Consider the following 14724-nt stretch of genomic DNA (forward strand, 5'->3'; position numbering starts at 1 on the left):
ACCCTTTGATCATCCCTGATGTTAAGTCCCTTGCCTGCCAGTGTCATTAGCACAGTGACAGTGCATATTTTTTTTTAGCACTGATGACTGTATTAGTGTCACTGGTCCCCAAAAAGTGTCAGTTAGGTGTCTGATTTGCAGGCCCGCTATACAGTAAGTCACTGATTGCCGCTATTACTAGTAAAAAATAATAAAAAATAAATAAAAATATATAATTTGTAGACTCTGTAACTTTTGCGCAAACCAATCAATATACACATATTGGGGTTTTTATTACAAAAAACATGTAGCAGAATACATATTAGTCAAAATTTCTGAAGAAATTTGATTTTTTTTTTATTGCCAATGTTTTATAGCAGAAAGTAAACTTTTCGGTCTTTTTTTGTATATAGCGCAAAAAATAAAAACCGCGGAGGTGATCAAATACCCACAAAAGAAAGCGCTATTTTTGGAGGAAAAAAGGACGCTAATTTTGTTTTGGAGCCACGTTGCACGACCGCGCAATTGTCAGTTAAAGCGACGCAGTGCCGAATCGCAAAAAGGGGCCTGGTCCTTTGGCTGCAAATTGGTCCGGGGCTTAAGTGGTTAAACAGGGGCGGAAAAATGTGGCCTTGGGTACAGCGTTGCACGACCGCTCCATTGTCAGTTAAAATAATGCAGTGCTGTATCGCAAAAAGTGGCCTGGTCATGGGGGGGGGTAAACCTTCCAGAGCTGAAGTGGTTAATGATGTCTGTGCACCCTCTTGGTAGATTTCCCTTCTCTTCCTGTGTGGTCACAAAAAGGGAAGGAAAATCCCACCAGTGAGGACACAGATAGCCATTAAAACCTGACAAAGTAAGTAGCTTACCACATCTCCAGGCCCACGTAAGCCGGACACTTTACACACCAGCTGGCCGTTCACCAAGATGCTGCGAGCAGCCAGATTCCTGTGAACGTAACTTCTCTCTGAAAGGTAACGCATACCGGACGCCACTCCGCGCAGCATAGAGACCATCTGCAGGGCCGACAGACCACCTTCACATTGCTGGGAGAGAAGAGAGGATGGATGTCACAGAAAATGTACTATAATGTTCCAAATATCTCTATCTGTCTATCTCTCTCACTATCTGTCTAAGTTTATCTATCTATCTATCTTTATCTATCTATCTTCTTTCTCTCTCTATCTTTCTCTATCTATCTATCTATGTTTATCTATCTATGTTTATCTATCTATCTATCTTCTTTCTCTATCTTACTCTATCTATCTATCTATCTATCTATCTATCTATCTATCTATCTATCTATCTATCTATCTATTTATCTTTATCCATCTATCTTCTTTCTCTCTCTATCTTTTTCTATCTATATATCTATCTATCTTCTTTCTCTCTCTATCTTTTTCTATCTATATATCTATCTATCTTCTTTCTCTCTCTATCTTTTTCTATCTATCTATCTATCTTCTTTCTCTCTATCTTTTTCTATCTATCTATCTATCTATCTATCTATCTATCTTCTTTCTCTCTCTATCTTTCTCTATCTATCTATCTCACTATATGTCTATGTTTATCTATCTATCTATCTATCTATCTATCTATCTATCTATCTATCTATCTATCTATCTATCTATCTATCTATCTGTCTTCTTTCTCTCTCTATCGTTCTTTCTTGCTCTAGCTATCTTTCTCTCTCGCTCTCCATCCATCTATCTTTCTCTATCTATCTTTCCTTATCTTCCTCTCTCTATCTGTCTTTCTGTCTATCTTTATCTCTTTCTATACATCTAGGGCTAGTATGGTATATTTAGTGTTCTCTGGGTTGTAAAAAAAAACCCTTTCAGACTGAGGCAATTTTCAGGTATTTTAGAGCTAGAAATAGCGCCTGTAAAGTGCCTGAAAACTGCCTCCCATTCATTACACTGGGTGCTTTCACACCCGGGCGGGGTGCTTGCAGGACGTTCGGAAAAGTCCTGCAAGCAGCATCTTTGGGGCAGTTTGGGAGAGCTATATGCAGCGTTCCCAAAATGCCCCTGCCCATTGCAAAAGCAATTCGGAATCGCTCTTTCTGAGGTTAATATTGCCCCTCTGGCGGCCAAAAAGCGGTGCAAAAGCGCTGCTTAAAACAAGTGGCGCTTAATCGCTAATGGCCAGTGTTTTCAGTGTGAAAACAGCCTTAGGCATATAGACACTTGGTCACATGATCTTTGCTGAATAGGATGATCATCAATCTGACATAACATCTTCCCTTTCAGCAGAATACATGTGATCAGATCAACAGCAATTGTGGGGTACAAGTACTATTCCACTGCATACACGCATAATGTCTTGAAGCCTTGCGGCCCTCTAGGATTGGGGATGTCCTATGGTCACTGAAAAAACAAACAAATAAAAAGAGACCGCACAGGCCTAGTACATTATCCCACAAATGTAATAAAAAATATTATTAAAAGAAAACTACTCACAAACGTATGAGTTAAAAACGCTCATAAAGCCACACATCCGTGGCTAAGTGTTCCCAGACTGAGCAGTCACAGGAAAGCCTTCGAAACACGTTAGCCTGCATAGATCTCAGTGAGGTCCCCCTATGCCACAGGAACACTTAGCCACAGATGTGTGGATTGATGAGCGCTTTAAACTCATATGTTTGTGAATAGTTTTCTTTTTAATCATATTTTTTTATTAAGTTTGTGGGATAATGCACTAGGCCTGTGCTCCTTCCTTTTGTTTGTTTGTTTTAAATGTGATCAGATATCTGGACATTTGGTCACCCAACCAGCCACTATGGTGCCCCAAGGCAAATGTTTCTCCAGCCAAGGTAAGTATTTTTGGGTTTCTGTTACCCTGTATGTGTTTATAGGGCAGGGTAGGTAGGAGAGTGAAGGTTGTATGTTAATAAGAGGTCTCCTATGCAGGCAGAGTAGAAACCTCCTCCTGCACTGCGCTTACTCGAAGATATGCATCCAGTGCCCCATTCTCCATGTATTCTGTAAGGATCATTATGGGGCGACTGCGGGTCACAGCCCCTTCAAGGCGCACGACATTGGGGTGGTCAAACTGTCCCATGATGCTTGCTTCACTGAGGAACTCTGCGCGTTCCTTGTCTCCACTCCCTGAGCGCAGTGTGCGGATACACACGGCTATCTCTCGTTTACCGGGTAGACAAAGGCGGCCACGGCACACATCACCATATTCTCCTGGAGGAGAAAGATAAAAAATATATATATAATAAAGTTGATGTTTTCTGCAGCATTTTCCTCTTACACTGTCACATAGCATTTCTCCGCAATCAAACCTAACATCCATGGTTGACATTAAAGCATATGAAAGAACCAATATTTGGCTCTAGGGGTGAAGTTCTAGTACATACTGTATATTGTGGGGCATTGACTGGTAGGATTGTGAATGGAGCATATGTGTCACCTAGGTTTCCCACATACAAATAGGGATCTATTTAAAAATGATTTGTTGGATGAATGTCACACATATGTGTGCAGGCTGGGCAAATTCTCCCCGTATTTTCTGTAATAGATTACTTTTTTATGATCATCAGCACCATCTAGTGGCCAAATAACTGTATATCACCTATTGGCAACTAAATGCAGCTGACGACCAGAGGAATTATTCTATTACAGAAAATACCAGAAAAAAATGTGGGTTATTTTCTCATTGAGGTATTTCAGAAAATGATACAACATTTTGTCCACTAGATGGAGCTGACAATCAGTGGAATGATTCTATAACAGAAAATAAGGGGGTGGGGGGGGGGGATTGTCCAGCGGTCCCCCTGGAGAAGATAGTGAATTTTGCTCTGGCAGGCTGGTTGAACCCAAGGTGATTCCAAGTTCCTGCTGAACTAGCCGAGATTCAAACCGTCTATGGCTGGCCTAACAATGGTCCAACAAAGAGAATCACATAAATACAGTGCCTTGAAAAAGTATTTATACGGCGTGACATTTTCCACACGTTGTCATGTTACAACCAAAAACTTAAATATATTTTATTGGGATTTTATGTGATAGACCAACACAAAGTGGCACATCATTGTGAAGTGGAAGGAAAATGATCAATGGTTTTCAATTTTTTTTACAAATAAATATGTGAAAAGTGTGGTGCATTTGTATTCAGCCCCCTTTACTCTGATACCCCTAACTAAAATCTAGTGGAACCAATTACCTTCAGAAATCCCCTAATTAGTAAATAGAGTCCACATGTGTGTGATTTAATCTCATTTAATGCAGCTGTTCTGTGAAGCCCTCAGAGGATTGTTAGAGAACCTTAGTGAACAAACAGCATCATGAAGGCCAATGAACACACCAGACAGGTCAGGGATAAAGTTGTGGAGAAGTTTAAAGCAGGGTTAGGTTATAAAAAAAAATACCCCATGCTTTGAACATCTCACAGAGCACTGTTCAATCCAACAAATAAAAAGAGTATGGAACAACTGCAAACCTACCAAGACATGGACGTTCACCTAAACTGACAGGCCAGGCAAGGTGAGCATTCATCAGAGAAGTAGCCATGAGGCCCATGGAAACTCTGGAGGAGCTTCAGAGATCCACAGCTCATGTGGGAGAATCTGTCCACAGGACAACTATTAGTTGTGCACTCCACAAATCTGGTCTTTATGGAAGAGCAAGAAGAAATCTATTGTTGAAAGAAAGCCATAAGAAGTCTTGTTTGTGAGAAGCCACGCCGGGGACACAGCAAACATGGGAGAAGATCCTCTGGTCAGATGAGACCAAAATTGAACTTTTTAGCCTAAAAGCAAAACGCTATGTGTGGTGGAAAACTAACACCATACATCACCCTGAACACACCATATATATATATATATATTTTGAGGGGTTAAAACTAAAGTTTACTTACAGTGGTTCTAAAGGCTGAAACCTTTTTTTTTGTACAGCAGACCCCTAATATTTACCTGAGCTCCCTCTTGGTCCAGCGATGTCCATGAGTGCCTCGGCTCCCTGGGGACTCTCCCTGCTTATTTGTTGAGACAGCAGTGGGAGCCATTGAGGAGAGAGAGGGGGCGAGGCCAAGCCAAGGCTCCGTGTCTGAATGGGCATGCAAAGCAGCAGCTCAGGAGAGCATGCCTGATTGGATGCCCCCATTGCAAGCTGTCTGCTGTGGGGGCACTCAACAGGAGGGAGAGGCCAAGAGCGCCAGTGGGGGACCCAAGAAAAGGAGGATCAGAGATGCTCTGTGCAAAACCACTTGTTTTTTTCTTGTTTTTTTCATTTTGCCTTTACTATCACTTTAAATCTATGGATGCACAGGTGATTGAAAGGTCCTCCCCTTCCATTCATAAATCCTGTCTCATTCATAGAAGCTGTAGCACTGGCTTCTATGAAAGTGGTTGTAAACCCTTACAAACCACTCTGACCTACATGTAAGCCTAGCTTAAGGCTTACCTGTAGGTCCAAGAAATATCTCCTAAACCTATACTGTTTAGGAGATATTTACCCGAAGACAGGCACCGCTGTCTACGGCGCTGTCTACGGCGCATGTATCGCGGCGATATGCCATGAGTGTCTGCTCCCGTGCACATGCGCGGGAGTGACGTCATCGTGGCTCTGGCAAATCACAGCACCGGGGCAGCGAGACCCGGAAGTCGATCCGGGATACATGGCAGCGGCGAAGAGGAAGACGGAGGACCGCTTCTTGAATAGAGGAGCTGAGCAGAAAGGTCAGTATAGTCAGGCACTCTTGAAAAGTGGGAGGATTTCTGCTACATGAAAACACAGCAGCACAAGGGACCGGTCACAGTGAAGACAAGTAATGTTCCTTATGCCTTTAAGTAAACTTAGGCTTTAACTTAGGGGTGTAATAAACAAACCCCCCCCCCCCCCAAAAAAAAACCACAGTGCTATTTATCCTATGAAACTGCAAATGTTATTAATTTATGCAGAATATAGTGACTCAGGAAAATACCACATTATGGCCACTAGATGGAGCTGATGATCATAGGAAACAAATACTTATTTATCATGTTCCTTAGTGCCATCTAGTGGTCATAATCTGGTATTTTCCCTGATTCACTCTATAATGCATGAATGTATAACATTCGACCCAGGGAGCAAATAGTTTAATAACATTTGATGTTGCCTTTATTTGCACAGAGCGATGTGTACATGCAGTTTTACATTTTTACAAATAAGTTTTTATTTTTACACCCTTAAGTTAACTGAATAAAATCCATATATATAATAAACCATATGCAATCATAAGTAATATTTTAAATATTGAAATAAAGATTCACTATCAAAATGTCATTTTCTATAAGAAATTTTTCAGGGGGAAGGAAGGGTTATTGCATATTATCTGGGTATTTAATGCCTCTGTTCAGGAATAAAACATTTGTGTTTCCTCTTTGCGAGTTAGTCCAATGAAACAGAAAACTCATCGTGTATTTCTCATAAAATGCCTTCAGGTCCTCGGAAATATTCATCTAATCGTATCTTCATCTCATTACAAGGAAGATGTCAGGACAAATTTTTAACACGTTTTAACATAACAGGAAATTATTTCCACATGAAGGGCCATCTTCTCTGCTGCAGATGAACTTTAAGGAACGACATTAATTCTAATTACCGAGCGGGGGCATTTTTATAAACAGGGATGAGCGAAGAGAAGAAAGTCTGCCAATTTTTCTTTTATAGAATTTCAGTTCACCGAAAAAGTGTACAGAGATGACTTTTTTCTTTGGAGGTTGGATCAGTTCACACCACATGCAGTCCAGTGCATTTTTGTTCTGCATCAAAAACGCATGGAAAGTTGGTTATATGGTTTCCAAGGGCATTGTTTACACCAGTGCAGTCAGTTTGAGAAAAAAAAGTAGAACATGCTGCATTTTTTCTACACTGGACTGCACTGGAACGCAGTAAAATGCATCAAAAACACACTGAAATGCACTGGAAAGCATCAAAAACACACTGAAATGCACTGGAAAGCATCAAAAATGCACTGGACCCTAGTATAGTGGTGAGAAAACAAAATGGACAAAAGAAGAAAAAAGCACCTGGAATGCATCTGGAAATGCATCAAAAATGTGTTAAAAACATGCATGCAGAAACGCATCTGGAACAGACATGGAGTGCGTTTTTGTGGTGTGAACCTGGCCCTTAAAAAGTTTAACAATCCAGGAATATAGGATTGGGGAAATGCATAGCTCCGCACAGACTGGCCAACTCTACATCCATGTGTTCAGGGAAATGTAGGATTTGCCAAAGATTTCACCAGATCAGCAAATTACAATTCAATTACTATTAGGATTGCACCAATACTGTTTTTTTGTTATCTGTACCAATACCGAGTACTGATAGTTTGTGGTGCGATTTGCGTCAACACAAAAAAAAACTGGCGCAAATTCCAGTGCAAAGAATTGCATGCGATTTGTACAGGAATGCAGTGCGACTCCTGTCTGAATTGCATGTGATTTCCCACACTGTGTGTGTAAAAAGGGAAGAGCACCATCTAGTGGGCAGTTTAATTAAAATGTTAGCACTCACAGTACATATCTAACCAAATGCAAAATCTGCATAGGTGTCCCGGTCCAGCTGATGATAGCAAATCACGGAGAAGTTCCTGGACCTGATGGGTATAGGGCGGAAGTGATGTCACCTTGGGGGCGGACCGCTGGACATCTCCTCCAGCCCTGTGAGCACCTCCAGCAGCCGTTATTTGTTATCATCGGCAGGCATCGGCACCTATGCAGATTTTGCATTTGGCCAGAGATGCACTTAAAGGGAAAGTTCACCTTTACAGAAAAATCTGTAAGGTGAACTTACACTGGACCCCATCCCCATCCCCCTGGTCCCGCTGACCTGGAGTCCATCGATCACCTGCTCTGACACTTCGGACAGCTGCTTTACCAGTCCCTGGATTAGAAATCCCCACAACTTAATCTCCTAAACGTACCTTGTAAATATAGGAGGCATTCTACTTGGTCGGTGACGTCACATAGGCCACTCTGACCAATCAGAACCCACATAGCCCATCCTGTCAGCGCTGGGGAAGAGGCGGGTGATCGTGGGACTCCAGGTCAGCGAGACCGGGGGGATGGGGAGGAAGTCCAGTGTAAGTTCACCTTACAGATTTTCTGTAAAGGTGAACTTACACTTTAATGTGAGTTCCAGTGTTAAAATATTTTAGTCGAATAAATGAATACTATTTTAGTCAACTAAAAAACGACTAAAACGAAAACAATTCAGATGACTAAAATACGACTAAAACTAAAACGAAATCGAAATTGATGTCAAAATTAACACTGGTGAGTCCTAACATTTTTAATAAACTGGCCACTAGATGGCGCGTAACTTTTAATTGACACGCGCAGCAGATCGCATGAGCACAGTGTTATTTCTATGCAGTATGAAGCAGGAAACGCAGCGATTCCTGTGCTTTTACTGCATCGCATCAGTGTGAACCGAGCCTTAAAGTGGTTGTAAAGGCAGAAGTTTTTTTATCTTAAAGCGGGAGTCCGCCGGGACTCCGCATTTTTTTATTTTTTTTTTAAAGTCAGCAGCTACAAATACTGCAGCTGCTGACTTTTAAAATGGTGACACTTACCTGTCCAGCGCGCCCGCGATGTCGGCACCCGAAGCCGATATCTAGATCGACACTCGGGTGCTGCCGCCGCCATCTTGGGTATGGGAATCAGGAAATGGAGCCTTTCGGCTTCATTTCCCGGTTCCCTACTGCGCATGCGCGAGCCGCGCGGCGCAATCCGGACGGTCCCCGCTGCCTCTGGGAACTGTGTGTTTCCCAGCAGGCAGCGGGGCACTTGCGCAAAGGGGCGGGCAGTTGCGGAAAGGGGCTTAATCTACGCCCCTTTCCGCAGACAGCTATCCCGGAAGTGGGTGCAGTTACCTGGATTATCCAGGTAACTGCACCCCCCTCCCCCCTGAAAGGTGCCAATTGTGGTGCCGGGGGGGGGGGGGGGATTCCGATGAGCGGAGGTCCATTTTAGGGTGGACCTCCGCTTTAACTACTAGCCAACCAGCTCACGCAGATATACTGCGGCAGGTCGACTCTCCTGTGCGAAGCGACGTACCTGTACATCAGTCCGTGCAGGGAGAATAGCGTGCCCACGCGTCCCGCTGACTCGATGTCCACCGGCAACCCGCAATCTCGGTGAGGAGAGGCAGAAATGGATTCACCATTCTGCCTAGTGACATATCAGATGTTCTGTTCCCAGTCATCGGGAACATTGATCTCTGTCATGTCCCAGGCAGCCCATCCCCCCTACAGTTAGAACACACCCAGGGAGCACACTTAACCCCTTGATCGCCCCCTAGTGTTAACCCCTTTTCTGCCAGTGTCATTTTTACATTAATCAGTGCATTTTTATAGCACTGATCAATGTAATAATGTCACTGGTCCACAAAAAGTGTAATTTGGGTCAGATTTGTCCGCCGCAATGTCACAGTTCCCCTAAAAAATCGCAGATCACCACCATTACCAGTAAAAACAATAAAAAATAAAATAAAACAAAAAAATCTATCCAGTAGTTTGTAGACACGATAACTTTTGAGCAAACCAATCAATATACACCTATTGCAATTTTTTTTTTACCAAAAATATGTAGAAGAATACATATCGGCCTAAACTGATGAATGCATTTTTTTTTATATTTTATTTGAATATGTATTATAGCAGAAAGTAAAAAAATATATATTTTTCAAAATTATCGGTCTTTTTTTTGTTTATAGCCCAAAAATTTTAAACCGCAGAGGTGATCAAATACCACGAAAAAAAAGCTCTATGTGTTGGGAAAAAAAGGACATACATTTTGTTTGGGTACAATGTCGAACGGCCGCACAATTGTCAGTTAAAACTACGCAGTGCCGTATCGCAAAAAATGGCCTGGTCAGGAAGAAGGCAAATTCTTCTGGAGCTGAAGTGGTTAATCCATTTTATGTGTGTAGCAGACCCCCTCAGCCCCCCTAATACTTACTTGAGCCCCGTCTCTATCCAGCGATGTGCACAAGTGCCTCGGCTGCCTGGGACTCTCCCTCCTGATTGGTTCCCATTGCTGAAAATGAAAGCCAGTTAGCCAATCAGGAGAGAGAGGGGGTGGGGCCGAACCACTCATGATTGGACACACAGAGCTGCGGCTCTGCTCCGGTCCTGCATCTCTCCACCTCCCCCTGCAACTGACTGTCAGTGGAGGAGAGGGTGGGAGGTAGATACGTGTTGTGAAATGGCCTATTGATGCTCATGGTGCCTTGCACAGGCCAGTTGTATCTGTAAGACTATAGAAAAGGATCTGCTCTTTATCATATGAAATAATTGCCTCTACATTTGATTATTGTTTGCTGCCTTACTGTGAAGGGCGGGGCAGACCACCACGGAGCCAATCACATTCCTGTAGCAGATGATGCAAGTTCAAAAATGCGGGACGCATACCGCTGGTATCATCCACAAGAAACTTTATTGGAGAACATATGAGGGGGTGATGCAGAATGTTCTAGAAAATTTTGGAAAGAATATTCCAGAATATTATAGAAACTTTCTGGAACGTTCTAGAATTACTTTCAGGAACATCCTGAAAAGTTGCGGAAAAATTCTAGAATGTTCCAAAAAAAGTTCTAGAAAGTTCCATAAAGAATATTGTGGAAAGTTCTAGGACTATTCTAGAATTTTCAAAAATGTTTTAGAACATTCTGGAATGTTCTAGAAAGTTGGAATGTTCTGGAAAATTCTAAAATGTTCAGGGATGCTCTAGAAACTTTTTTATGGAATTGCGATTCCAGAATTACTTACGGACACATCCTAGAAAGTTCCAGAAATTTCTAGAATGTTCCAAAGTTCCAGAAAGTTGTGGAAAGAATATTGAAGAAAGTTCTAGAGTGAAAGATCCAGGTCTATTCTAGAATTTTCCAGAATGTTCTAGAACATTCTGGAAAGTTCTACAAAGTAAAGTTCTACAAAAGTAAACTTTCTTTGGAGCTTTCTAGATTCCATAATTACTTTCTAGAACATCATGGAAAGTTCCAGACAATTCTAGAATAGTCCTGAAAGTTCCAGAATGTTCTAGGAATTTATAGAAAGTTCTGTGAAAATATTATGGGAAGTTCTGGAATGCTCCTGAAAGATCCAGAACTTTTTCAAATTTTCTGGGATGTTCTAGAACATTCTGGAATGTTCTAGAGAGTTAGAATGTCCTGGAATGCTCTAGAAACTTTTTTGGGAACTTTCTGGATTTTTAAGATTTACTTCCCGGAACATCCTAGAAAGTTCTGCAAAATTTTGTAATAGTCCTAAAAGTTCAGGAATGTTCCAAAAATGTCTAAAAAGTTCCGGAAAGAATATTTTGGAAAGTTCTAGAATGCTTCTGAAAGATTCAAAATGTTACTAGAAAGTTCCAGACTGCTTTAGGTGCAAGGGCCACCTGGTGGGCTGGAGTCATTCCCGTGGGCCTTGTGTTTGACACTAAAGGATGCGATCTAGCACCTATGGAATGGTAAAATAACGTACAAAAATATTGAGAGGCCACATTAGCGTGCCTCATACCTGTTCCCGTCACCTCTTCAATCTTCACAAAGGTGACATCGATTTCTCGGGCAAACTCTCGCACAGCCTCAGCGGGGTCCTCATATGTGGAAGGATCAATGTAATACTTCACTCCTAAACCTGAAATCAAAAAGAACAAAAGCCAGTATAGAAAATGTTTCTTCGCTAGGTCATCTCTCTGAAGTGAACTTCTTTCCAGCCAGTGTCAGTATTACCATGTACAATGTAAAATCACTGTATTAGTGTCACTAGCAATGTCAATCAGTTAGTGACCCTCTCAGACACTGTCTATTAGCACCAGATTGCCCGCCACAGTATCACAGTCACATTATAAGTTGCTGATCACCGCAATTACCAGTATAGTCTATAGCTGGATAAATTCCAGTATATATGCCATAGTTTGTAGACACTATAACTTATACACTCATTAGGATTTTTCTTTGCACGAAAGGCATCTAACAGAATACATTTTGGCCTTAAATTCAGAAAAAAAAAATAATAATAAAAAATTGTATTTTATATGTTTTAGAAGAAAGTGGAAAATATAGTTTTTATTTTTAAAAATGTTCAGTCTTTGTATATATATATATATATATATATATATATATATATATATATATATATATATATATATATATATATAGTGTTGATCAAATACTACCAAAGAAAGCCCTATACGTGTGAAAAAATAAAAAAATATATAAATTAAATTTGCATACAATGTTGCACGACTGCACAATTGCCAGTGAAATTAGCACAGCGCTGAATAGCAAAAAAGTGCCCTGGTCATGAAGGGGGTAAAACCTTCTGAAGGTCAAGTGGTTAACATTATCTTCACTGTGTTCATGTCATTTAAAAAATCCTTATCAGTCTTTTAACATCTACAGCTTTTATTAAACTAATGACTGGTGTTCCTGCCATGATGGTCTTTCTTCATCCACTTCCTCTTATAGGGTGACAACACCCTGTCCCCGTCTCCTAATTGTGCACCTGGGTTGTCACCCTGTCAGATGGGTTTCTGATGAAAAACACACATTACACAGTCATGGTCCACTTTTGTCACCACCAGGAAATCCGCCCTGAGAAATTCCATACAGCCACTGTTAGGCTGGATTCACACCTATGCAGTTTTTGTGCTTTTTGCATTTTGCAGATTTGTACTACAGTCCATTTAACACAGTTTCCTATGGAACACGTTCTGTAGTGCAAATCTGCAAAATGCAAAAAGCACAAAAACTGCATAGGTGTGAATCCAGCCTTAGAGTGCATGTAGAAAGGGAGTGGATGGAAAAAGGCTGCAGGAAATTAGCAACACTGACATGCAACAAAGAAAAAATAAATAAAAATTAAACAATGTTTTCTAAAAAAAAAAGAAAAAAGATCGGCAATTATTTATTATACACAGTGCTTTGGCCAATGAACTGTAAACCAATTAGGGATAACATCTACATAAGAGAAATAATATTATTGAAGAAAACCCCATCATGAAATAAGATATGGATTTATAATGCTATTCTGTAGGATGCAATACCAGGGAATTATACGGAGCCTAAGCTACACAAGCAGATCCCATCAGAAACGTATAGAACACTTCCAAAGAGAGCGATCGAATGCAGGACTCACCTCTTGAACTGATGTAGTGCTGCAGTCTGTCAGTGTATGGAGTTTCTCTTCTCTTACTGAAAATATATGAGAAAAAAACAAACAAACAACAAAACATTCTGTTACTGGACAGGGGAGATAGAGAAAAGCAGCAAATGTAACTTAAAGTGGTGTTGCCACCAAAAAATAAAAAAGTGCTTAAAATTCTTTAAAAAAAAATTGGAAAACATTTTTTTTTTACTCACCTCTAAATACCTGTTGCTAGGGGGTCTCTCGTAGTCTGCCTTCTTCCTTGCCCGGGGTGGTGACATCACTTCCCCTCGCGCCGCTCAGTCATCTGGGACCTGTCACGTGTCCCAGATGACTGTGCGGCTTATCACAGCGCCCTTCGCCGATCACGCATGCGCGGTAGGTGCCTGGTTGTGAAGCCACAGCCGAGGTGCCCACAGTACAAATGACGGCGGAGGGGAATGAGGGGGGGGGCTTCGTTCCTCCGCATCGCTGGACCCCGGCACAGGTAAATGTCCGATTATTAAAAGTCAGCAGCTGCAGTATTTGTAGCTGCTGACTTTTAATTTTTTTTTTTAAAGGTGCACCCCACTTTAAGGTGCAACAACACAGCATAAGAGCACCACAAACCAAAAACACTATTTAATGAATTTTTATTATTCAAAGTAAACTCCATCCATGTCACCTTGCTTTATTTTTTTGGGGAACTACTTTGAAAAACACCCACTAGCATTCTGGTCGTGGCCATCTTGAGTAAGGGCAGATGATTCATGTAGCATTTACTTCCTGGAATCCATCTGCTCTTAGCTCAGGCATGCAGGCAGGAGGGTGTGCTTAGCTCAGAAAACTCCTCCTCATCTCCGGAAAACTCCTGGGATGACATCATTTTGGCCAAGGCCTGGAAACTAGGAAATAACTGAAGAAATGCAAAAAAAATGTTTCAAGAAAGTAAATATAATATACCTTCCTGTATATTTACTAATGCTGGCAGCATAAGGATTAAAATACCGTAGTTCATGTCGATAGAGAGAGTGAAGTTCCGTTTTAATACTGTGCAACAATTGTCATTTACAGGATGCAACATTACTAAATAGACTATAGATGGCGCTGTAGGCTTTTCTGTGTATAGAAATAGTTTACCTGATTTCAGCACCATCATAGTAATGTAGAAAAGTGACAGCAGAAAAAAAAATGTTTTGTTTAATATTGCAAGTTAAGTGCAACTTTGTTTTTTTTTTGTTTTTTTTCTGAGAACAGATAAATTCCTGAGGGCAATCAATCAGGATTAACTGGTGGAGTAGTACGCTATGGGGTATACTTTTTTTTATATTTTAATACAAATAAATTATTTATAATATATTTATCAAACTATAACATATTTTACTATTTTTAATATTGATAATATAATATAGAACTATAATATAAAACATTTTCCTATTTTAAAACATGCACTGTATAATATAATTGTAATAAACAATATTTTCCTATTTTTAATATGTATACATATTTTTTTAATTATTCATTACTCTTTTTCTTCCTTTCAGTAAACTCCAAGGGGTCTGGGTATGAAAAAAATGTGCTGTACAAATGTGACATTCATCCGCACAGCTCCAAGGAAAC

The 14724-nt window shown here is 40.8% G+C and overlaps 1 protein-coding gene across 1 annotated transcript in view; it reads right to left on the reverse strand.

Annotated features, from left to right (window-relative positions):
* Positions 1–14724, reverse strand: part of LOC143930640 (ephrin type-B receptor 5-like) — a 112869-nt gene that overhangs the window by 17102 nt on the left and 81043 nt on the right. Inside the window, exons 9-12 of the mRNA XM_077455134.1 lie at positions 13117–13172; positions 11494–11613; positions 2926–3173; positions 849–1025 (exon numbers count right to left, since the gene is read on the reverse strand). Coding sequence (XP_077311260.1) covers positions 849–1025; positions 2926–3173; positions 11494–11613; positions 13117–13172 — 601 coding nt within the window. The remainder of the gene's footprint in view (positions 1–848; positions 1026–2925; positions 3174–11493; positions 11614–13116; positions 13173–14724) is intronic.

Source organism: Lithobates pipiens, unplaced genomic scaffold (genome assembly GCF_037356315.1).
Source record: "Lithobates pipiens isolate NorthernLeopardFrog02 unplaced genomic scaffold, aLitPip1_a1.2 Scaffold_25, whole genome shotgun sequence".
Taxonomy (NCBI): Eukaryota; Metazoa; Chordata; class Amphibia; order Anura; family Ranidae; genus Lithobates; species Lithobates pipiens.